Source organism: Pteronotus mesoamericanus, unplaced genomic scaffold (assembly GCF_021234165.1).
Source record: "Pteronotus mesoamericanus isolate MK-2021 breed Mesoamerican mustached bat unplaced genomic scaffold, CSHL_Meso_final contig_182, whole genome shotgun sequence".
Taxonomy (NCBI): Eukaryota; Metazoa; Chordata; class Mammalia; order Chiroptera; family Mormoopidae; genus Pteronotus; species Pteronotus mesoamericanus.
The window spans coordinates 22,838,373-22,862,037 of NW_026555078.1; the positions used below are offsets into that span (position 1 = coordinate 22,838,373).

The 23,665-nt window shown below is 38.1% G+C and overlaps 1 protein-coding gene across 1 annotated transcript in view; it reads right to left on the reverse strand.

Moving 5' to 3' along the window:
• Window positions 1-2,979: 2,979 nt before the first annotated feature.
• Window positions 2,980-23,665, reverse strand: part of RAD51B (RAD51 paralog B) — a 37,798-nt gene continuing 17,112 nt past the window's right edge. Inside the window, exons 5-8 of the mRNA XM_054567612.1 lie at window positions 16,509-16,645; window positions 5,580-5,699; window positions 4,358-4,541; window positions 2,980-2,988 (exon numbers count right to left, since the gene is read on the reverse strand). Of these exons, the coding sequence (XP_054423587.1) occupies window positions 2,980-2,988; window positions 4,358-4,541; window positions 5,580-5,699; window positions 16,509-16,645 (450 nt within the window). The remainder of the gene's footprint in view (window positions 2,989-4,357; window positions 4,542-5,579; window positions 5,700-16,508; window positions 16,646-23,665) is intronic.

The window sequence follows — 23,665 nt, forward strand, 5'->3', positions numbered from 1 at the left end:
AAGGAAGGCCAAGCGCACGTTAATTGGACAACGCAGTAAACTGAACTAAAGATCACAAAGAAAACAAAAAAAGACATTCATTACAATACAGTCTCAGAAATCAAACCAATTTTAGTAATTTAAAGCTAGGAGCAAAAAAAAAAAAATTCTCACATTATAACATTTTCATAATTTCTTTAAAACAGTGCACTTTGGTCCACATAACTGCAAGCATCTTTTTCAAGTTCATGTCCGAACTGTCCTTCCCAAAAATATATACTCCAAAGATCCTGTGAATCATGATGCTTATAAAAACTACCTTAAGCTGTAAGTTCCTAGAGACTTTTCATTAAATTCATGCGCGGCAATTTTTACTGGACACATCTGGCAATGCATGAAACTAGAATGTCTCCTGTCCAGTCGCAACACATATTAAGTCTTCATTAAACCTCAAAGCAGAATCTTAGGACATTGTCTGTACTTCAGATGTTCCTCAAAAGAGGTCCAAAGTACAAATATTTAGTAATTATTCTCCTAAGACAGCAGACTTATCACAGGACTTAAGCTACAAGTTTGACAATTTCAGCTTTAGAAAACAGATACCCAACAAATTTTTAGCATATTGACTGGCAGATAAAAGGCATTAATTATAAGCTTAACACACACATATGATTTCTATATAAGTGAAAATGCAAACAAAGCTGCAAGTGTTCAAGTGTTTCTCTTATTTGAAATAGAGACACCACTCACAGAAGCAAAAGCAACAAGGCATAAAGCAAAGTGTGAGACTTTTCACTGAAAAAGGACTGGAAGAAAGCATTCTGAGTATTGAATAGCTTTTAGTCAGTAAAAGGCAAGGGAGCAGAATAATTCTGCCTTCTGAATTAAGAAGCAATGTTTTATTGTGAATAAGAACACGTGCACTGGAATCTAATAGATCTGAGTTTAAGCCCTTACCCCTTCCACTTACTAGCCATGTGATTCTTGGTAAGTTATTTAACCCCAATAAACCTCAATTTCTTTATCTATAAAACAGGAGTAATATAACCTACCTCACAAAGCTTTTTAAAGTATTAAATAAAAAAATGTTTGAAATGTGTTCACTGCAACACCTGGAACAAAAGTTAAGTTTTCAGTAAGATGCAGCTATTTATTAACAACCTTTTAAAACTGTAGGTTATTAGCCCTGGCTGGTGTGGCTCAGCTGATTGGGCATCATTCCCAAAGTAAAAAGGTTGCTGGTTCAATTCCCAGTCAGGGCACATGCCTAGGTTGTGGGTTCAGTTCCCAGAGCCAGGGTGCAGACGAAAGGCAACCGATAGATGTTTTTCTCCTTCTCTTTCTCCCTCCCTTCCCCTCTCTCTAATAAATAAATAAATAACTGTAGATTATTTAAATAACCTAGAACAATTTCAACAACTATTTACTTTTGCCAGTAAAACAACACAAACTCTCTGATGCTAAAACTCTGAGATGCAAAGTAAGGTCCTTGATCTTAAAAGAGACTTCAAATCCCAATCATTACTTGAAATCAATCATTAATGATCCAATAATAGGGCTTAAGTGATTAATGAACAGGGAAGCTCAAGATTTAAAGATTTTAGCTGTAGTCAGAGTTGATAGGCTTAGGTGAGGAAGGCCTGCAGAAAGCTATTATTCTAGCAACTGGAACGCCTGACCCCAGGAGGTCTAGAAGCAATTCCAGCTTCCTGCCCCAGGGGTTCTGCAATGATATCTGAGCCATGGTGTTCTAAAGGGAGGGAACTTCTGTGGTGCAGATAAAGAATTATGGATCAGCAGATAAGGAAATACAAGGAAAATCCTTGCTGCACTGCAACTCTTATCTGATTAACCTTTTTTTTCCAAACGCTTACCTAAAATGTACATAACCCACCTTCTTCTTAGATCAGATAAAGCACCCATAAAGATTCAATCCTTGTCTCAATTTATTGGTTCTGGTAGTGGCATGCAGCACAAACGCCAACTTTTCTGGTATCAGAAACACTGGCGACTAAGAGTCACAACTTCCTTTCACTTCTAATTTTTTCTCAGCAACTACATTGGAATTTTGCTTGTGCTTTAATAGTTTAACCACCATCTATTTGTCTCCAAACAAGCACTATCTTCCTGAATAAGAATGGACAGCAAGGATCAAGGTTAGACATAATAAAAGTTTAACTAGAGCCCATGAAGATCTATTTCACCTGCCTTTTTTTCTCTGTGTAATCTATAGTCCCAGGAAAGGACAAGAAATGGGTACAAAATTACTTACATATCTGTTAGAAACAGAAGAATGGTAGACAAGATACTTATTTCATTCTCCATTATACCACAGAAAGCTAAATATTTGTCTCTTGCAATTAACTTATTTATAGAAGCTTTAAGGGCAAAGACTGTTTTACTCATCTTTATAGTTTTAATTTCACAGTGATCTCACAGTGCCTAGCACTGAGTTTTGTACACAACTGCTGAGGATGGAATTAAAAAGAAGAGACAGAGATCCAAAGAATGAGTTAACCAGGTATTGAAGGGTCCAGGCAGTGACAATATCCACCAACAAAACAGATAAAAGGGGATATGACAGTGAGTAAGACATGATTTTCCCTTCTGAGGAGCTTGAAGTCTTGTGAAAATAAATATTAGGAAAAGAGAGATAAAATATACCATGCATCTGGAATGAGGTAACTACTGAATTTAATTATTAATGGCTACCTTTTACTGAATGTGTCAAACACTGTGCAAAGAACATTACAGACATTATCTCATTTAATCCTCACACCCCCATAAGTCAGATGTTATTATTCCCTATTTCAAATGGAAAACTGAGAGTTGGAGCTAGGATAAGTAACTTTTTCAAGGTCAAAAAATTAGCAGAGAGGCTATGGTTCAAACCAACATCTAATTCCAAAGCCAGGACTCTTAGCCACCAGGAACCAGAGGAATAGAACTGAGGGTGGTAGGAAGTAATCAGGCACTAAATATATATTGAAATGGAGCCAATCACAGGAGCTAAAAGAGGAAAAGCAGTGTTTAAATTAAAGGGGTACTAAGTAACAGCTGTAAGAAAGGATTACTAACTGGATGAGATTGATGCATCAATGGTTAAGTCCCCGTCAGGCCCCTACTTTCCTTCTCCAGATGCAACCAACAAAGTTTCTTTATGAGCTTCCAGAGCCAATGCATGCATATGAATTGATAAAAAAGCATACATACTTTTTCACTCAATCAAGTAACTACATAAAATATTTTTAAATTCCCTTATTCTCCTCGATATAAAATATTTTTTAAATATTTATTTATCTATTAGAGGGGAAGAGAGGGAGAGAAGCATTGGCATGTGAGAGAAACATTGATTGTTGCCTCTCGTACGCGCCCCTACTGGGGACCAAACATGCAATCCAGGCGTGTGCCTTGACCTGGCAATCTTTCGCTTTGTGGGAAGATGCCCAACCAACTGAGCAACACCAGTCTGGGTGATATAAATTATTTTTAAATTCCCTTATTCCCCTTGACCAGGGGAAACATGAATTTGAGTTCTCATTTTAAGCAGCTCCAATAAAATTTAAAAGATCATCATCCATGATAAACTTTACAGTACTTGACTTCACCAGGAATTATATCATGTAATCCAAAATATGAATTTAAAAGCCACAAAAATATGTAAAACCTTTTATATGCCACATTGTCTCCATTGACTTACTGCTTGATTTTATAAATTTCAAAGGTTGTGTGGTAGTTTACACTATTGGTACATATTCTTTATGTTACAAGGTCTCAGATTTTAATTTTTCTAACACAAATCTAAAAATCATGAAATCATAACTAAATTTTATCTCAGTTTAAGGAATTCTTGTCTTCTGTTGAGATGACACATGGCTGTCAAAGCCTACTGAAAAGCCTGACAATACTAAATGTTGGTAAGGCTGAAGAACAAGAAGAACTCTTCCACACACTGCTAATGGGAATGTAACTCAGCAAACACTTGTATCTTGCACCTTACTTGCCACAAACTCTTGCAATATATCCTCATCTTCATTCCTGATAACTCCCACTACTGAGAGTCAAGCCAACAGTAATGGACTGATTACTTTGTATGCTACATAACTGTCTAATCGCTATGTTGTACACTTGAAACTCACATAATATCATATGTCAGTAAATGAATAAATCTGCTCCAGGCTCAAACTGTAAAAAGGATAAAATAATCTCAATCAACGAACAAATTTAATGATATCTGCTATAGCAATTAGACTATGCTATCTCTGGAAAGGTTTGATATTTCCTTCTCATTGTATTACTTGATATTATGTCAGTGAACTTTCTATTTTTAAAAACAAAAGAAAATGAAGGTAAAGAAGAAAGAAAAAGCAAAACTTACTGGGATTGAAAATTCCTCAGCCAAATATTTCAAGGAGGCTGCTTCTCTTGCCAAGAACTTGTTTCTTTCTCTCATGTTGCCCTGAAGTTGTGTATCAAACTCCTTTCTTACCACAGAAGCAACGGAGTCAATAATCACAAGTTTGACTCCTTTTGAAATAATGTCTTCTTCTAAGGATTCAATCCTATAAAAGTGGAATTTGTAAAATAGTAGAGAAGTTTAATAATAAAAAATAGGACTTTGCGAAAGTTAACCAACTTAAAAACAACAACATTGTTCTTTCCTAAGTTATAGTGATGATTGCAAATATCCAATAAACATAACTTATTTTCATATATCTCTTCTATACATGTGGCACTCTTTTGGAAATAACCCAAAATTTTTCCATTCCTTAGATCGCCTATAATATTGCTAAAGCTCCACTTTTAGGGTAAAATTACTTGTGGTAGCCATTCTCCAAACTGGCCCCCCATTTACCCTATCTCCTGGTATTCACACACTGAGGAGTCTCTCCCACACCACACTAGAGTTGGTCTTGTGACCAATAGCATATGACAAAATGAGGGTCCCTCATTTCTGAGAGTGCCTTATAAGAGACTACAGCTTCCATCTGGGATCCTCTCACTGATCCACTCTCTCAGGTCATGCACTCGACGGGAGGCAAGTGGCTGTGTTGTAAACAGACCTACGGAGAGGTCCACATGGTGAGGAGAGGTCCACATGGTGAGGAACCGAAGCCTCTGGCTAACATCTGGGAAGAAGGGAGACCTTCCAGCAACTACGTGAGTGACCCTGGAATTCTCCAAGAGCCTCCAGCCTCAAGCAGGCCTTGAGATAACACAGTCCCAGCCAACAGCTAGACTTCAAGCTTTTGAGCAACCCTGAGCTAAAACACCTAGCTCCCGGATACCTAACCCTCAAAAACTTTGTGAAACAACATAGGTGTTCTGTCTTAAGCTGCTAAACCTTGGGATAATTTGTTAATAAAACAACAGATAATCACCATACCACTTAATAGAAAATATTTTATTCATTTCATTTTCTTTTTTTCATTTTTAAAGAAATACTTCAACAGGCCAGAGTGAATAAAGAACATGGAAATAATTATTTCCGATAATCTTAATATGTAGGGACTTTTTCTTCACTCAGAAACTGGAAACAAGAAAAACAAAAAATAAATCTTCAAAGTATTGCTAAAATACCAAAATCTAAAACAGCATACCTTTGTAGAACTTCATCACAGCTGAGTTCCCGATAAAGATAAACTTTACTGCTTATCAAGAGCAATTTTTCCTCAGTGTTAAAATACCTGGGAAAACGAGATTCGGCTATCTCAATCAGTCTGTGGAAGAAGAAAGAGCATAAATGAAAATAGTCGATGATATTTAAGGCCACGTTGCTGAACCTCTAATGAATTTTACTTAGGAAACTCATAAGCCACAAGGAACACTAGAACAAAAGCTTTATCAATAGAGCAGGTGCAAGCAAAATGGCTTAATGTACAAGATGGGAAAGTAAGCCCTTCCTCGTAAATACCAGGAGAGGTGATCAGACAGAGCACGAGACCAGCAGGGGCCCTCGGGTCTCCTCTAACGCTGAGCAAGCAACAATGCCTGTGAGAACAAATATGTCTCAGACCCAAAAATATCATACAAAATAAATGTTACGTAAACAGAAAATTAGCTTCTATAATAACTGTTGTCCAATATTTCCTTAGTAAATAAAAAAGTGATTTTCTAAACACTGAATTCTGACCTCAAAATGAGACCTAATGCTTGGGGTAAGCACAGGACAGTGACAAGCTGATACAGATGCAACTATTATTGTTACTAGCACAAGATATGGAGAACAATACTAGAAATTTCAAATATTTCTGGTTAAAATTTAAAAATGTAAATCTATGAATATAACTGTCTCCTATTTAAAATGATACTTTATTAGTCCTGTACTTAACCATCCAAGGGCAACTGGGAAAAAGGACTGGAAACACAAAAACCAGCCTGTATTTTGTGCTCAATTTAAAGACACAAAGCACAAAAGAACAAGTGCTTTCATTTCTAAATAGTAAGTTCCAGGAAGAGGCTGAGAACTTTAAATAGATAAACAAAATAAGTTCTCCACATATGCAATAATCAGAAATGGAAGAGAAAAATCTAAAACAGGAAGAGAGAAACATTAAAGAAATCTAGTCAATAATATTTGTGAGGCATATTTTAAGCAATTTGAAAAGAAGAAACATCATTAGATTGAACGGGGAGAAGAAAAATTACTACAGTAGTTAACACATGTAAAGAGGACAAAATGGAACAAATGACCATTCAAGAGAAGTTCTTGAGAAAGGCATACAAGCAGAGGGGGAAAAAGGAAATGCACTAAGGGATGAGAGCAAGAGGAAATGAGATGGCATTGGAAAAAGCAGAACAGGCATATTTTGAGGGTCTAGGAAAATGTGTAACTTTTCTGATTAGGGCAATTATTTGCTGAGTTTAGTTTAGTGCTAGTCAGAGAAACCAGCTAAAAAGCTCTGGCACCTGAAACCCACTGATTTTTAAGGATAGGTATAACAACATCTATCAGAAACATAGTTTTTCAAAATGTGGACACTCAGTTGATTAGGAACCAGACTGAGAGTACCTAATTCACTGGCAACAACTGAACAGCTGACAGACAATAACTTTCTGCCTCCAACACTCTGCTGGATTTCAACTAGGGGTTTAAAGCTCTGGAACTTATTACTGCTCTCTCATTCAGTAACGTCCCTCAGAAGGAAGGTGGCCACCACGTGGACATGAACTGACTTTATTCATAGTTATCATGCTTTCTTCTTTCCCTAATGCTTTGGTAGAGAGAGAGGTTAATGGCAATATCCCTAATACTGTGAAATGTAGAGCTCTTGCTGATGACAAAATTTACTTCTAGACATTAAATACATTAGATACTCCATTACTAGGCCATGGGAGTATTTTCTTTCTTTCCATCCTAAAAACACACAATTTATCTGGTTTGGTATGAAATAAACTAAAAGAGCCTTACTCACTTTAATAACCATTAGAAAAGGTAGGGGGGACATAAAATCATATATGGTTTTTGACAAAAAGTTAAGTGGCATGGTGGTGCCTTTAAGGTCAAGCTTAATGAGCTTAGACAAACAGGGTCAATAACCTTACAATCTTAGGAACTGTGCACAGAGATAAAAACAATAACCATGTTATCAGGCTAAATAACTGTATCAAATGGTTATTAACATACCAATACGCTGTAATTTTATATAAGTTTCTCTAATGTCTTTTTAATTTTGTAAAAGATATCTAAAAATATACAAATGAAAAACCAAATAAAATGTAGTATTCTATACACCTTACATTAATCATAGCAAATTCTCATGACAATCTCCATCACAAAGATCTGTTTTGTTTGGAGCAACAGAAAAGAATTTTTACATAATTCTTTACAAGAATTATGACATTAATTACATAAAGTTTGAAAGCAATGCCATCTAGTGGACATCTTTTTAATAAAAAGTATTCCTTTCAAAGGACATACTTAAGATTCATTCATTCAACAAATATTTATTGAGGACCTACTATATGCCAGGCACTGTTCTAGGTGCTAAGGATATGGCAGCGAAGAACAACAAAACAAAACAAAACAAAAGCCTTCCCTCATGGAGCGTACATTCTACTGAGAAAGACAAATGAATATAGTATATCATACATCAGATAACAAATGCTCTAAAGAAAAGTGAACCAGGATGAGGGGACAGACTGTGACAGAGGGAAGCAAGTGCCACTTTATGTAATGTAGTCTGGGCAAGCCTCTTTCTAATAAGGTAAGTTTGAGTAATGGTTTAAAGGAGATGAAAAGTGAACCACGTGGATATCCAGTGGAAGAGTGAATAGGAAGAAAGAATTATAGCACATGCAAAAAAGCCCAGGTGTAAGAAGATGCCAGGGGTGGTTGACAAATAACAAGGAGGCTAATGCACCTGAAACACTGGAAGCAAGAAGAAGAATAAAAAAAGAAATAAGGTCAGAGTGCCAGCCAGGCACCAAACACACAAGATCCTTAAGTCTGTAGGTTTTGGTGGATTTCATTTAGCAAAAGCCTAGGAGCAGGATGGGACATGACCCGACTTCTTTATAGAGAATCACTCTGGCTACCAAATGAAGAAGAAACTGTAGATGGGCCAGGGCGAAAACAAGATCAACTAGTGCAGTAGCCCAGAGAAGAGAAGATGGCGTCTTGACCTAAAGAATAGCTCATGCGGTTAGAAGTAACTGAACCCAAGATGCAACTCAAAAGAGGAGCTCAAGGGGATTTCTCGACTAAATGGGTCAGCATCTGGAAGAATGGAATTAACCATTCACTGAAGTGAAGAAAAATGGATTTGGATCAAGGTTTTTTTGTTACTAGTTACTTCAGAGGTCTTGTATAAAAGGAAAGTTAAAAGCTCTACATTAGTGACCACATGCCAACCTGAAGCAGAACATATGTGTAATGTAAAAACAAACAAAAAAAAAGTCTTCCAAAATTCTAGTTGAAATATTGCATCATAAATGTGCTGAAATGAAAGTTTATGGTTTTTCAAAGCTTCTTGTACATATGTAATATTTTCCTGTTCATTAATTCAATATGTGCTTCTCAGCACTGTGGGATTACAAAACAGTCATGTGAATCTATTAGTTCCTTACAGATTCCAGAAAATTCCAAAGTTTTGTTTTAGTTATAATAAATACATACTTATAACTAATTTCCATTTTCTATCCTACAAACTCTTCAGGATCACCCTCCCTACTAATTCATCTAGATTCACAAATGATAAAACAACTGAAGCTGGACTAAGTAAAACCTACCCAGAGTCATGAAGCCATCTAAAAAAAAAAAAACATGGTAAGAGGGAATTTATCTCCCCTACCTACCCCTGGGTCAAAGACCCTGAATTTGTACAAGCCAGCAAATAGGTAACTAAGACTGTAACAGGGAATTGAGCTGAAGGTCCCCCCAATGGAGAAAACCCCCAAAGCTATCACTTGGGGGATGATGGAAGCGGAACAGGGCCATTGAGAGCTACTTTGCATATCTAAAGAACTTGGCCAGTGGTTTAATAATATGCAAAGCTGTTCCTGTGCTCAGAGCCAGGGAAATGGGCAAGACTCCAAAACAGGATGTGATGTAGCTGGAGGGGCTTCCTGCAACGGCCTGCGAGAGGGACAGCAGCTTGGAGGGGCTTCTGCATCCCTAGGCCACACTTGCCCAGACTAACAATGGCAGCTGAGAAAGGCAGAAGAAACTAGACTACTGGCAGGTGTAACCCAATGTGGGAGGAGGTGGAAATGGGGTTATGGAGGAAGATCCGCACAGGGATTTAAACCCAGGCACGGCAGCCATGCTGGGGCTTAACCACGTGGTTTGGGAGCAGAGTTAGAAGAGAAGGGGCTCTCTTGACCAAGCGGATTAGAAAGCAGGAAAGCAAGGTGTAGCAGCTGTGCGGCTACACGGTTTGAAAGGATGCAGAAGGATTCCCCAGCCCACCACAAGGACACAGTTTTGGATTGACAACGGGAGCCTAGCTGAGCTACAGACTGTTTTCTTTTCCTGAGATACAGTACCCCTGACTGGCTTGGTTTGGCAACGGGAGGCAGGACTGTGCGTGTGTTTGTGAGTGTTTCAAAGGGACTTTGGGATTTAACAGTGACATTCCACTATTACTCTAAATCTGTGAAACTTTTAATTAAATAATTCCTTTCCTTTTTATCAAACCCTGGCATTGAGAGCCACACCTCTTACTGGCAATGGGTAAAAAGAACCATAGAGTAATAAGACCCCCAGGGATGGGGGGTTGGTATTTCCTGTAACAAGACCACACTGGTATGGCCTTCAGAATCAGCCAAAGTTGTGGCTGGCCACTAACCCCTCTATGCCTCCCTCCTTTTTTTTTTTTTTTATAGATTTTATTCATTCATTCCTTTATTTTCAGAGAGGAGAAGGGAGGGAGAAAGAGGGAGAGAAACATCAATGTGTGGTCGCCTCTCAAGCGCCCCCTACTGAGGATGTGGTCCGCAACCCAGGCATGTGCCCTGACTGGAAATCAAACCGTCTATGCCTCCATCCTGATACACTGATTCATAAAGAGTGATGCTTTAAGTAGTTTGGTAGGAATTAAGAGGCCCTGGCTTTGGGGTACTTGACAGCCTCAGAAGTGACAAGCATACCAGGTACAGCAGCTCCTTCAGATCCAAGCATGGCCATTGCTTCCGCATATGTACCAACGCAACACTTACCTCTGCTGTTCATACTCAGTTACGACTTGTTATCATTTTACAGTTTTTGATTATTTGATTACTGTCTTTCTCCCCTTCTGACATCTTCTTCCTAGTTTTCAAAGCTTTTCTGATTTCATGACAACGCAGGAATGTCTACTACCTCATAATATTCCAATTCTGTAGCCTACCTCCCCAGGTCCCCTGCCAAGGGCCTTGGGTCCCCTCTCTTCCTTCCCCAGATCCTTCAGTTTTCATCACATGTCCATTTGTAGTACAAAGACTCAGTTTTATTTTCCTTTAACCATTTTATTTCTCCCAAAGTTTTACTTTGATATCTCTATTATTATTTACCATCCATATTATCTTTTTTTTCCAATTTGAAATATTTATTGGTTTTTTATTCTTAACCTCCAGTTCCATCTTTTTCTAATTATCTCCAACAAGAATAATATAGTATTCATTCAATTCATGTGTCCTGGAATTCTCATGGTTGCCAACTTTTCCATAAACAGATCACTAGATTAATCTATACCCATATTCTCAAGTATATACAAGTGCATAGCAATTAAAACTATGTCAGACTTTAAGTCCAATAGGTAAAACAAATTAAAAACAGACTTTGTACTGAATCAGAATTCTGTCTGCTTAGCATTCTCCTCTCCCCAAGGCAGAGCCTGAATACCTGGGGGTTTAGCACAAGGCTATACTATTATCTAATTACTAAGCAGTCAGGAGATACAATTACAGCTTATGATAAACAAGAATGATTGATATACTATTTCAGATTATCTTCTCAAAGACACGTAAAAATGAGCTAGTTAGTATATTGCTTTTAAAATTTTAACTACAATAAAAAAATTTTAGGAAAAAAATATATGTAACTAATCTTGCCCTGACTGATGTGACTCAGGTGGTTGGACAATCATCCCATAACCAAAAGGTTACAGGTTCAATTCCCAGTCAGGGCACATACCAAGGTGGTGGGTTCGATCCCCAGTCTAGGTGTGTATGAACCCCAGTCCGGGTGTACAGAGAAGGCAAACAATCAATGCTTCTCTCTTGTCTTTCCTCTCTCCCTTCCTGTCTCTCTAAAAGCAATGAAAAAATGCCCTCAGGTGAGAATTAAATAAAGAAATATCACTAATCTTTCCAAAGTGCTTTTAAGTACATCACCAACAAGGGTTCCTTTTTTTAAGTACATCTTAAACAAAAGTAATTTTTATTTACTCTCCCTCTGTTTTCTCCCTCCTTGGTGAAAATACATCTAGCAATTTATTGGCAGAAATTATTTTCCATTTTTATCACTTATCCTAAATTCTCTATATGTGAATCCTTTAAACTTCCCCCATATTAATCCTTCAATTCACTTTCTCATTTGTGCTGATCAGACAGCTTGTTTTTAAGTGCAAAATGGAGACAATGCTACATACAGAGTCATCCTGAGAGCAAAACATGCTTTTTGAGTCTCATGTTTTCCTGCTTTATCTCTTCCTTAAGTTCAGAAATCAACCCAGTTGTGGCAGACACTATTAATTACCTGTAAATATCCATTCCACTCCTTCCTTGCTATGAAAGCCCTAATTTTTTTCAGAAAGTAATGGTGACCAGCCCCAGGACACTCATCATGCTTGTTATAACAATCTTCCCCCTGACTTCCCCACCCTTCTTGCATATAGGAGTGGCCCAGTGAGAAATCTGCAGGATTCTAGAGGATGGAAAGGAAACTGGCAGAGGGGAGCAGGCGGCTACTCTGAAAAAAGTAGTATACTTCCCTGATAAAAGATAGAGCTGGCCCCTTCCCTTCTCATTGACTTGAGCACAGAATGGTACGATGCCTAAACATGTACCAGTCCTAGGTCTCTCTGTAACCACTAAGCAACAGAACCAGAGCCAGCAACCACCTACTCAGGTCCTCTTGTTATGTGAAAAAAATAACCTCTTTTTGTTGAAGCCACAGTTCTTCCCACAAACAAAACTGGTTGTAAACAAAATTACAATTAAATTACAGAACAACCATCATTGAGAATTGCCTGCAGACTAGCTGAACAGAATCCCTATAACTAAGAATATAAAAAAGGAGCCATGTTGAAACTTTAATTAAAAAATTTAAAAATATTAAAAATAAATGAATAAAAAGTATAGAATGTAATGAAAGCAATATATCTTTTAAGTCCCTTTTAATCCAAAGGTTGCTCTTCTTTTTTTTAATCTTAACAATTTATTTGTTAGATAAACCAGATTATTTATTCTGTCATTTACCACAGTTTGGTTTTTGCTGATTGCATCCCTCTGGTGTAGTTTACCACGTACCTCTCCTCTCTGTATATGTTGTTAAACTGGTTGTCGGATCTGAAAGCTTGATCACATTCAGGTTCAGTTGTTTTTCCATCAGGAGGTACCACAATGACTGGCTGTCTTTTGGGGATGCTAGCAGGCTTCTATGTTTATAAACTGTTTTTACTCACAGTATTTCTGACACCAAATGTGTGGGTCAGAAATTTTTTCCACCTGAAGAAATTCTCCAGTTCCCTGTGGACACCAACTGGGTGTCCTACAAGCCAATTCAATTCTGATACTAACCATTGGTAGTCAGCTCAGATCCCACAGAGTAAGGGCTCAGTCCCACAAGACTGCCCCAACATCTGACAGCAACTACAAGTCTTGGCCCTCTTGTACTGCTGACTGACAAGCTTTGAATCAGGGGTTCCCACACTCCTCTGCTCAAGTTAAATAATTGGTTAGAATGTCCCACAGAGCTCAGGAAAACACTTGACTTAGTATCACCAGTTTATTATAAAGGATACAACTCAGGATCAGCGAAATGGAAAAAGGTATTGAACTACATCTTGAGTTCAGTTACTTCTTATCACCTGAGTTATTCTCTTGGTCAAGACAACAAGGATGCTAGCTTGTCCAGTATCACCATCCTCTAGGCACTGCATATGCTGCCTCCCAGGGACAGCAGACTGATCTGGACTTTGCAAAAATCTCTCTTCCCTGAGTGAAGGCTCCCCTTCCCTTTTGCTCCTTTCTTCCTGTGGCAGATAGGAAGAACCTCTGGGTCTGGGGATAGGAAGGACTACACCCCATGACAGCAAGAAGCAATTACAGAAGATGAGCCCTTCATCCATTTACCCTTGTAAGATTACAAGGCCTAAGGTATTCAGGGGGGAAATGTTACCATATGTAGTTAGCTAGATAGTAATAAAAGAAGGAAGCAAAGAGAATCAGACATTGTTGAGCATAATCAACCAAGGAGCATAAGTCTGCTTCCTTAGCCAGGACGTTACAACTTCACACACTCCAGGGTATCTCGGCATTGCTCCGCCAAGGATTAACACCCCTCCGATTCCCCCTCTGACGCCAGATTGCGGGGAGAGGGGAGAGGGAAGCTCATGGGCAGTAGAAGTTAAAATGGTGCAGGGGGAGGTGCTTGACCATAGCAGACTGTCAGTCTAACCTGGGAAAGGGATCAATTGGCCAGGGAGTGGACCCATTAGAAGCCTGCAAAAGCTTGGGAAGTTGGTTACTTTGAAAAGGCACCTGGCCTGTCCCAAGCCTGAGATAATATAACCTAGCTTAGCAAAGCAGCTCCCTCTCTCCCCCAGAGACGTGCACTGGCCACATCCATCCATGCATTCTCTCCCACATAGTAGCCATGTGGGTCTGGCAGCCACACAGACTCCAAACGCAAGCTCCAGGTTGGAGCTTGGGTACAGCAGCACAGCCAGGAATAGCACTAAGCTACCTGGACAGGGACTGAAACTATTAATGCCAGAAAAATGAAACAGAAGTTGTAGACACTGGCCTTTATTTTGGCCTTGCTGAAAAGACACAGTTGGACTTTTCCCATGGCAGACCAGACAGAGATGAGACACAGGGGTAACCTTCTATTTCCGCCTGAATAAATCAAGCCACACCACAACCTCCCATGTGTGGGTCTCCTGGGACATTTTCCTTGCAACACCACGAGAACCCCACTTCCACAGACAACAGTATTGTCTCCAAAGAGAACGTGCAGCTGCCCAATAGACACATGAGAAGATGTTCAATGTCACTAATCATCAGAGAAATGCAAATTAAAACCACAATGAGATATCCCCTCACACCTGTCAGAATGGTCTATAAATCAACAAACAAGTGCTGGTGAGGATGTGGAGAAAGGGGAACCCTAGTGCACTGTTGGTAGGAATGCAGACTGGTACAGCCACTACCGAAAACAGTATAGAGGTTTCTCAAAACTTTTAAAATGGAACTGCATTATGGCCCACCAATTCTACTTCTGGGTATACATCTAAAGAAACCCAAAACACTAATTCAGAAGACATAAGCGCTCCTATGTTCACTGCAGCATTATTTACAAGAGCCAAGATATGGAATCGACCCAAGTGCCCATCAATAGACAAGTGGATAAAAAAGTTGGGGTATGTATATATAATGGAATATTACTCAAGCATAAAAAATGAAATCTTAACCATTTCCAACAGCATGGATGGACCTAGATGGTATTATGCAAGTAAAATAAGCCAGAGAGCAACAAAAACAACATGATTTCACTTATATGTGGAATCTAAAGAACAAAATAAACAAACAGAACAGAAACAGACTATACAGAGAACAAACTGATGGCACCAGAGGAGAAAAGGGTTAGGGGACTGGGTTAAAAAGTGAAGGGTAAGAATTACAAATTGGTAGTTAAATAGTTACAAGGATGTAGAGTATAGCAATATGAAATACAGTCAACAATAATGTAATAACTGTGTATGGTGCCAGATGAGTACTTGAAGTATCAAGGGGACCACTTTGTAGAGTATATGACTGTCTAATCACAATGCTATACACCTGAAATTAATATAAAATAATACTGAGTATCAACTGTAATTGAAAAAGAAAGGAAAATGGTATCAGAACTTCACTGAGAGTAACACCTGTCCATTCATTTATCATTTATTCATTCATTTTCCAAGGTTTTTATGTGTCAGTGACTAGATTTGGCTTTGAAGGTGCACATATATAACACACACTCAAATTGCTGACAAACCAGTAGCATGTACTTAGAAAGAACAGATAACCAAGAGATAGAGAACAAAGCAAATAAACTCTAGACAAAATAATCAATGTGAAACTTACCTAGTCAGGGAATATGTTTTGATTTAAGTAGTATTCACTGATATATGGGAGAGATCCGATTCATAATGACAGTGAGAGGAAGGACTCTCCCTATACTACACCTTCGCTAGGAGAACAGAACAGCATAAGTCTCCAAATACATAAGCACTCCTGCTGATGACTATCAATCAGAGCAGGGAAGGATGAGGACCCAACTTATTTTCAGGTGTACAGAATACACAAATGACAAAATGCCTCTCTTACACAATGTTAAAGGTCCTTTTCAAACTAAGGAAATCTTTTCTTTCCAAGCCAAGATACACTTACTATCAGTGTGTTTCTTACAATGAATACCATACTATTTCAAAGATTAAAGTGAAATACTTATCAAAAAAATGTTTTGAAATTTACAATTTTTCTATTCCTTAACATTTTACTTGCAACTAGAAATTAGTTACAAAGCAGCTTACTTCCTTTCTTTCTTATTAATTTTCCCTCTTTCCCATTTTCCACTTACATTTCTCCTTCTTACTTGAACTTCTTTTTTCCTGACTTTCTCCAAAACACATATTACCCAGGAACCTCACTTAAACCAATAAACAAATAAGATAAAAAGAAACTGCTTTCCCTATAAACTTTAAAAGAAAAGTCCCTTTAAAACAGTAGCATTCTGTGTGCTCAAAAAAAAAAAGTAAATCTTAACCTATTTGAAAATGTTACATACTATATATAAGTTACAAATCTAAAGTATTATAATGGAAAATAATAACATCTCCTACCTTTCAGCACTAAATGCCGACTCTGTGTCAATGTAGGCAACAGCTCCTTCTAACCCTCCCATGCTGGTGGGTAAGGTGGCCAAAACACTCATCATTATACAAAACTGAGTTTTTCCGCAACCTGGTGGACCTGTAATCTAAAATAAAAAATAAAAATGAAAAGTTATTTGTATAAACATCACATGTTAGTCCAAGCAAAATCTTTAAAAACTTGCCACATACACAGTCCAACTAATCTGGATTCCTAGAAATACCCACTATATACAATGAATTAACTTTTCCCCCATGCATGTGGATAGGTACTGGTTATGGGGAATCCTTGGAAGAAATAAGAAAATAGTTATTCAAATTATCCTGTGTATTCTGTAGTTTAGATGAAAAATTTTGATTAAGAATGGCTGGAGGATTCATTTATACATTCACAATTTTTCTATTCCTTTTCCTCAGTAACACCTTTATAGAAGGATTTTGAAAATATTTAAGAGGCTCTAATAATAGGCTTAACATTTGCTAAGAACTGGCCTTTCAGAACAATTTAGTACTAGTTCCCTTAAAAGCTACTTTGATCTTTATTATTAGGAATAAAGTATTTAGGAGTGAGGGTACTAATATATACAATTTACCCATCAAATAGTTCAGCAAAAAAGGTGTGTGCGTGTGGGTGTATGTGTATGTGGAGGTGTATGTGTATGTATAGAGAGATAAAGCAAATATAACAAAATTCAACAATTGCTGACTCTAAGTGATTCATACTTTGAAATGTATGTTTTGAAATTTTAGTTGGTAGAGAGGTATTTCAAGATTATAAAATTTGAAATCAAGAGGCCATAGGTGGAAAAACAGAATATTAATCACATGGATATTCTAGTCCAACTGGAAGTAGTTAACAAATATTATTTTTTAAATGTTATAAATGTTCCCTTTAAACATATGTCACATTGGCTGTGGCATCCAAAGGCAAGAACCAAAACACTACCCTTCTTGTGAAAATAACACTAATGAACAATGTCTCACAATAGTAAGAGGTAAAAGAGGAAGGAAGAAGAAAATCTCAGGTAGAGATGAAAAAAGTCTGAGCTAAGACTGAGACATACCATAGACATGAAGAAACTGTCTCAGATAAATCGTGAAAAAGAAAGAAAGGATGACCCATGAGTCTAAATCAGGCCAGTGGTTCTCAAACTTGAATGAACATTAAAATTACCCAGACACCTTGTTAAGCAGTGTCTCTGGTTCAATAGGTCTGAGATGTGGCCTGAAAATTTATATTTCTAATAAGTTCCTAGATGATGCTGGTGCTGCTCTACACTTTTTTTTTTTAAGATTTTCTTTCTTTCTTTCTTTCTTTCTTTCTTTCTTTTCTTTCTTTCTTTCTCTCTCTCTCTCTCTCTCTCTCTCTCTCTCTCTCTCTCTTTCTTTCTTTCTTTCTTTCTTTCGAGAGAAAAGGGAATGGAAGGAGAAAGAGAGGGAGAGAAACATCGATGTGAGAGAGAAACATTGATTGGTTGTCTCTCATATGCACCGCTACTGGTTACAGGGCGAACAGGTAACCTAGGTACAGTTTGACAGGAAATCAAACCAGCAGCCTTTCACTTTGTGGGACAACACCCAACCAACTGAGCCACACCGGTCAGGGCATGCTCTACACTTCCGAGGACCACTGTTTTAGAATTTAGACTAAAGGTAAACTTCATTTATCAAGGCTCCACATTAAAAAACAAAAGCTCATGAGTTAAGAACTACGTGCTGATTTATACTCTCTAAACCAGTGATTTAGACTTTTAGGATAAATAGTTGCTACTACCAATAACAGTTTGCCAGATCATGAGTGATCAGTGAAAAGGGGTCTCCAAACTTTGATGTACTCTGACAAACTAAACCAAACAAACAAAAATGTAGTATGGTCCTCCAATATATGCATATTTATTATATACATACCATTTTACTAACACATTCTATACAGTATTGAAATATAGAACAGGGATTAAAAAGAATAAAAGGTTACAAACATTTAAAAATAATTTCCCATCTTAGTTGTATGACAGGCAGTTAGACAGACGTGAGCAGAGCAAGGATGATGGGCCGGGCACAGAAGGTCACCAGCAGGGAAAGCCCTCGGTGCTGAGCAACTGGGAAAACAAGGATCCTGCTCCCACGGTGAGCTTTCCCCCCATAGCATATCACTGGTCATGTGATTTAAACCCCCTGACATTTCATATCACTGGTGGTGGGGTTTAAACCCTCTCCTGACCTTCCATATCACTGGTCATGCAGCCTGGACCCTCCCCTGGCCTTTCCTCCCCTGGCATGTCACTAGCCATGCAGTAGACACACTTGGAGGAAAAACAGGGGGCCGAAGGGTGGCCTCATGCGACTCCGATGTGGGCTCTTGCACAACCACTCCCTTAAGCGTTAAACAGTTTCTAGGGAAAATATCTAGGTCTCAGTTATGTTTCAGCTGCAGGTGCAGAAAAGCAGCAAAACCAGACAAGGGACTCCATGGCTGACATCAGGACCAGATGCAGTGTCTAATGACCCCCTCACCTAGCAATTACCAATCAGTGAAAACCACAACCCTGAGGGAACATACCTGGAAAGCTGATGAATATTCCATTGAGATCCGCCTCAGGACCTCCCCTGAAACCCTGCCTTTGGGGAGCAGATAAAAGCCTTCAAGAACCTCGAAGAATACAATGGGGCTCAAAGGCCAATCCCATGCTTTTTTTCCCACCCCCTTCTTCCAGCATGTTTTCCTTGTCTCTCTTTCTTTTTTTTTTCTTTTTCTTTTTTAATTGTTCAAATACATTTGTTTCCATTTTCCCACCACCACTTTCCCCTTCTCTCTTTTTCTTAAGTTCTAACGGCCCTTCTTTGGCCTCTGTAACTCGCTGAGCCCATTCCTGCTACGGCTCACTTCTTCTACCTCCGTGACTTTCTAAATAAACTTTCCCTTATAGTTTGAGTCTTGGCTCCAAATTCTTTCTTAGCCAGAACTCAAGCACTGAGGTTGCTAAACCAAGGTCTGATCTGACGCCACAGGTCTAACACCTGGTGCCATTTTGCCACCAACAGTTATACAGGTCTTTTCACTCTCATAAAACTTTATTAATATTGTTAGTGGAACAATGATAATAATGAAAATAAATGAAATTATATTATTTTTTAAATATTGATTTAAATATTTTGTAATTAGGTGACTGAAACATCAGGTCCTAAGTTCTGATTATTTCAGTACCTAATTGTAATGGCTGTATAGTAGAGAAAAGGATAACTGTAAAAATGCAAGGACTGAGATTAAAGTAATGTATAATTTTTCTACTTACTAAATCACTATTTCATTTTTTAATAACTTCCATCAGTTCATTTTTGTTGAATTTTATCTAATAAATTTCTATCTTCCCTCCTGACAACTGTTCTTGCAAACTAATCAAAAGCTGTTGCATGTTTACATTCTTAACAATTGATTTAAAAATAAACTGAAATTACTTGGAAGATTTTCAACAGTATTGAAAATATCCTTGCAAGTATCTTTACTGGGTGCAGATAGCAGTTTTTATTAGACACGTATCTCTTACAACAAAAATCACATTATAAAAGAAACATTTCCAAGCAGTGACATAAAAACACTCTTTCTGTATTTTAATCTCTGTCTTTAAAAAGGCAATTTCTCTCTCTCTCATTGTTAAAATAACACCTTTACTTTGAAAGATGGAGTAAGAGTGTTCCATCGGTTGGTTGGTTGGCTGTTTGGTTTTTAATCTGCTATGAAGCATGTAGCATAGCCACTTGTCATAAAGAAACAATCAGCAAATTTGACAAATACTGTCTTTGCATTTTAAAAAAAAGTTTCACCCATCTTTAAATTCAACAACTGTTTTACAATCTTTGCTGTGAGGTAAGCAAAGAAGCTCTTGTAATTCAAATAAATTTCATGGTCACTCCCCACCTCATTAGAGTACTATAAAATCTCTATACCTGATATAAACAGGTTGGCTTCTCAGGATGGAGGCACAGGTAGATATGTTTCTCTTCCTCACACAACCAAAAGGACAACAACCAATTTAAAAACAAAAAAACAACCAGATCTGCCAGAAAAGCAAACTGTGTGGAACTCTGACAACCAACGAGTTAAAGGAAAAACATTCATCCAGACCGGTAGGAGGGGTGGAGACGGGAAGCTGGGGTGGAAAGAACACGTGGCAAGGTGGCAGTTGCTGGACTGGGAGGTCCCATATTCGTATGCAGGTAAACCCGGAGGAACACTTGGGGAGCGAGGCACACCAGCAACCCCGGGTTCCAGCACAGGAAAAGAAAACTTCAAAACGCCTGGCTGTAAAAATCTGTGGGAGTTGTGGAGGTGGGAGAAACTGCCAGTCTCACAGGAGAGTCCATTGGAGGGGCCCATAGGGGCAGAGAATGCACAAAAGCCCACCTACCCAGGAATCAGCACTAGGGCAGCACCTCAAAGGTTCAAGTCACTTGTAGGTAGCAGGGAAGTGACTTAAAGCGGGTGAGAGCTGAGCAAACAGCATTGTTCCCTCTCTGACTCTTCCTCCACATACAGCACCACAACACAGTGAAGTGGGTTGTCCCACCCCTTACAATGTAACAGGTGCCAAGACAAAGAAATATGGCCCAAATGAAAGAACAGATCAAAACTCCAGAAAAGGAAAGAAGCGAGGAAGAGTTAGCCCACCTATCAGTCACAGAGTTCAAAATACTAGTAATCAGGATGTTCAGAGAAATGATTGATTACAGATGCAAAATAAAGGAAGAAGTGAAGGCTTTCCAAAGTGAAATAAAGGAAAACATACAGGGAACCAACAGTGAGGGGAAGGAAACTGGGACGCAAATCAAAGATTTGGAACAGAAGAAAGAAATAAACATTCGACCAGAGCAGAATGAAAAACAAGAAATCCAAAAAATGAAGATGCTTAGGGAACCTCTGGGACAACTTTAAACATCCGAACATACAAATAATACAAATCATAGGGGTGCCAGAAAGAGAAGAGGAAGAGCAAGAAATTGAAAACTTATTTGAAAAAATAATGAAGGAAAACTACCCCAGTCTGGGGAAGGAAATAAACATGCAAGTCCAGGAAGCTCAGAGAATCCCAAAGGAGTTGGATCCAAGAAAGAACACACCAAGTCACATCATAATTAAATTACCCAAGATTAAAGATAAGGAGAGAATCTTAAAAGCAGCAAGAGAGAAGGTTAGAGTTACCTACAGTGGAGTTCCCGTAAGACTGTCAGCTGATTTCTCAAAAGAAACCTTACAGGCAAGAAGGGGCTAGAAAGAAATATTCAAAGTCATGAAAGGCAAGGACCTATGTCCAAGATTACTCTATCCAGCATAGCTATCATTTAGAATGGAAGGGCAAATAAAGTGCTTCCCAGATAAGGTCAAGTTAAAGAAGTTCATCATCACCAAGCCTTTATTATATGAAATGTTAAAGGGACTTATCTAAGAAAAAGAAGAAGATCAAAACTATGAACAGTAAAATAACAACAAACACACAACAATCAACAACTAAACCTAAGAAAAACAAAAACTAAGCAAAAAACTAGAAAAGGAAGAGAATCATAAAAATGGAGATCACATGGAGGATTATGGTTATCAGTGGGGAGGGGGAGAATCGGGGGAAAGATACAGGGAATAAGAAGGATAACTGGTAGGTACAAAATAGACAGGGGGAGGTTAAAAATAGTATAGGAAATGGAGAAGCCAAAGACCTTATGTGTACAATCCACGGGCATGAACTGGCAGGCGTGCGGGGGAGGCGGGTAAAGGCAGGGGGGAGGTGCAGGTAATGCTGGAGGAAATGGGGGTATGGGCAGAGGGGGATAAAGGGAAGAAGAAAAATCAGATGATTGTAACAGCATAATCAATAAAATATACTTTAAAAAACTATATTTTTTAGAAACACCCCACACTTTACCAGTCAGGTTTTTATAAAATTAACAACATTGATAGCACTTTTAAACATTCATCACCCATCTGACATCTAGATAAAAGTTAGATTTTATTATTTTTTCAGGTTTACTTAGTAGGTTAAAACATTTCAACATTAATAATTTTTAGCTTAAGATAGTTTAGCTCTGAATTCTAGCAGCCAAACCACAAAATTTCAAGTTGTGTTCAGTTCCCAGGTTCAGCTCCAACATGGTTAGAAAGAGAGAATATGCCAAACCAGAGTAGCTAAATTATTTGCTTCTTGGAAACTCAGAATGAATACAATGTTTACACACAGAAGACACCAGTAAAATACAATTAGCTTCAGATAGTTAGAGCCTGACTTTCAGCCCTGCCTGAAAAAATGTAAAAGAACAGAAAGAAAATAACAAGTATTGAACATCAGTTAAATTTTGACAAGGAAGCAAATACCAGGTATTAATAACTGGCTTAATAATTGGCTTAAAGAGGAAAGAGAATTATTCCTAAGAAAAGAAAGTCTACTTGTAAAAAGTAAAAATGAAGCCTCGTCATTTTAATCTTAAATGGGATTAAATGGTTAAGATGAATGTAAATCCCCGACCTGTTAGGACCTAAAATCTACCAAGTTAATGCTCCCCACACTCAAGCTGGGATAACTGGATGGGGCAAGCTTCCAACCCAGTACTTTGCAGAAGACAATTTAAGGACTACCCGGTTCTTATCTGAAAAAAAAGCTTGTGGAAACTTCCTATCTTTTTTTTTTAATGACCACCCCCAAACCTCCAGGCCCCACAGAGCATCTATTTGTCTCCATTTGCTCTACAATTATGTAGAAATATGATTAGGTCTTCAGACCTACAGAATTCTTTTTAAAAATAACTAACTCTCTAAATCCTAAAATAAACAAACAAACAAAAAAGCCAACAGTCTCAGGCCAGAAAGCACTTTGCCTTGTAAAAGGAACCTTGATCTTAAATTACATCAACATGTGGAAGATTTTATATCTTGGATTCACTGCACCAGTACCTCTCATATTGACAACTGCTGTTTTTGTAGTAAATGGAAAGGGAGGAAAAAAGAAGGGGAACAAATTTAAAAAAAAGAAAAAAAGCAGGAGGACATGGCAATGACAAGTGCTCCAAGTTTCACAGTTTAAAAAAAAAAAATGAAACACTATCAGGGGATATAATCGTTTTAACAATCAAGTAACATGTGGCAT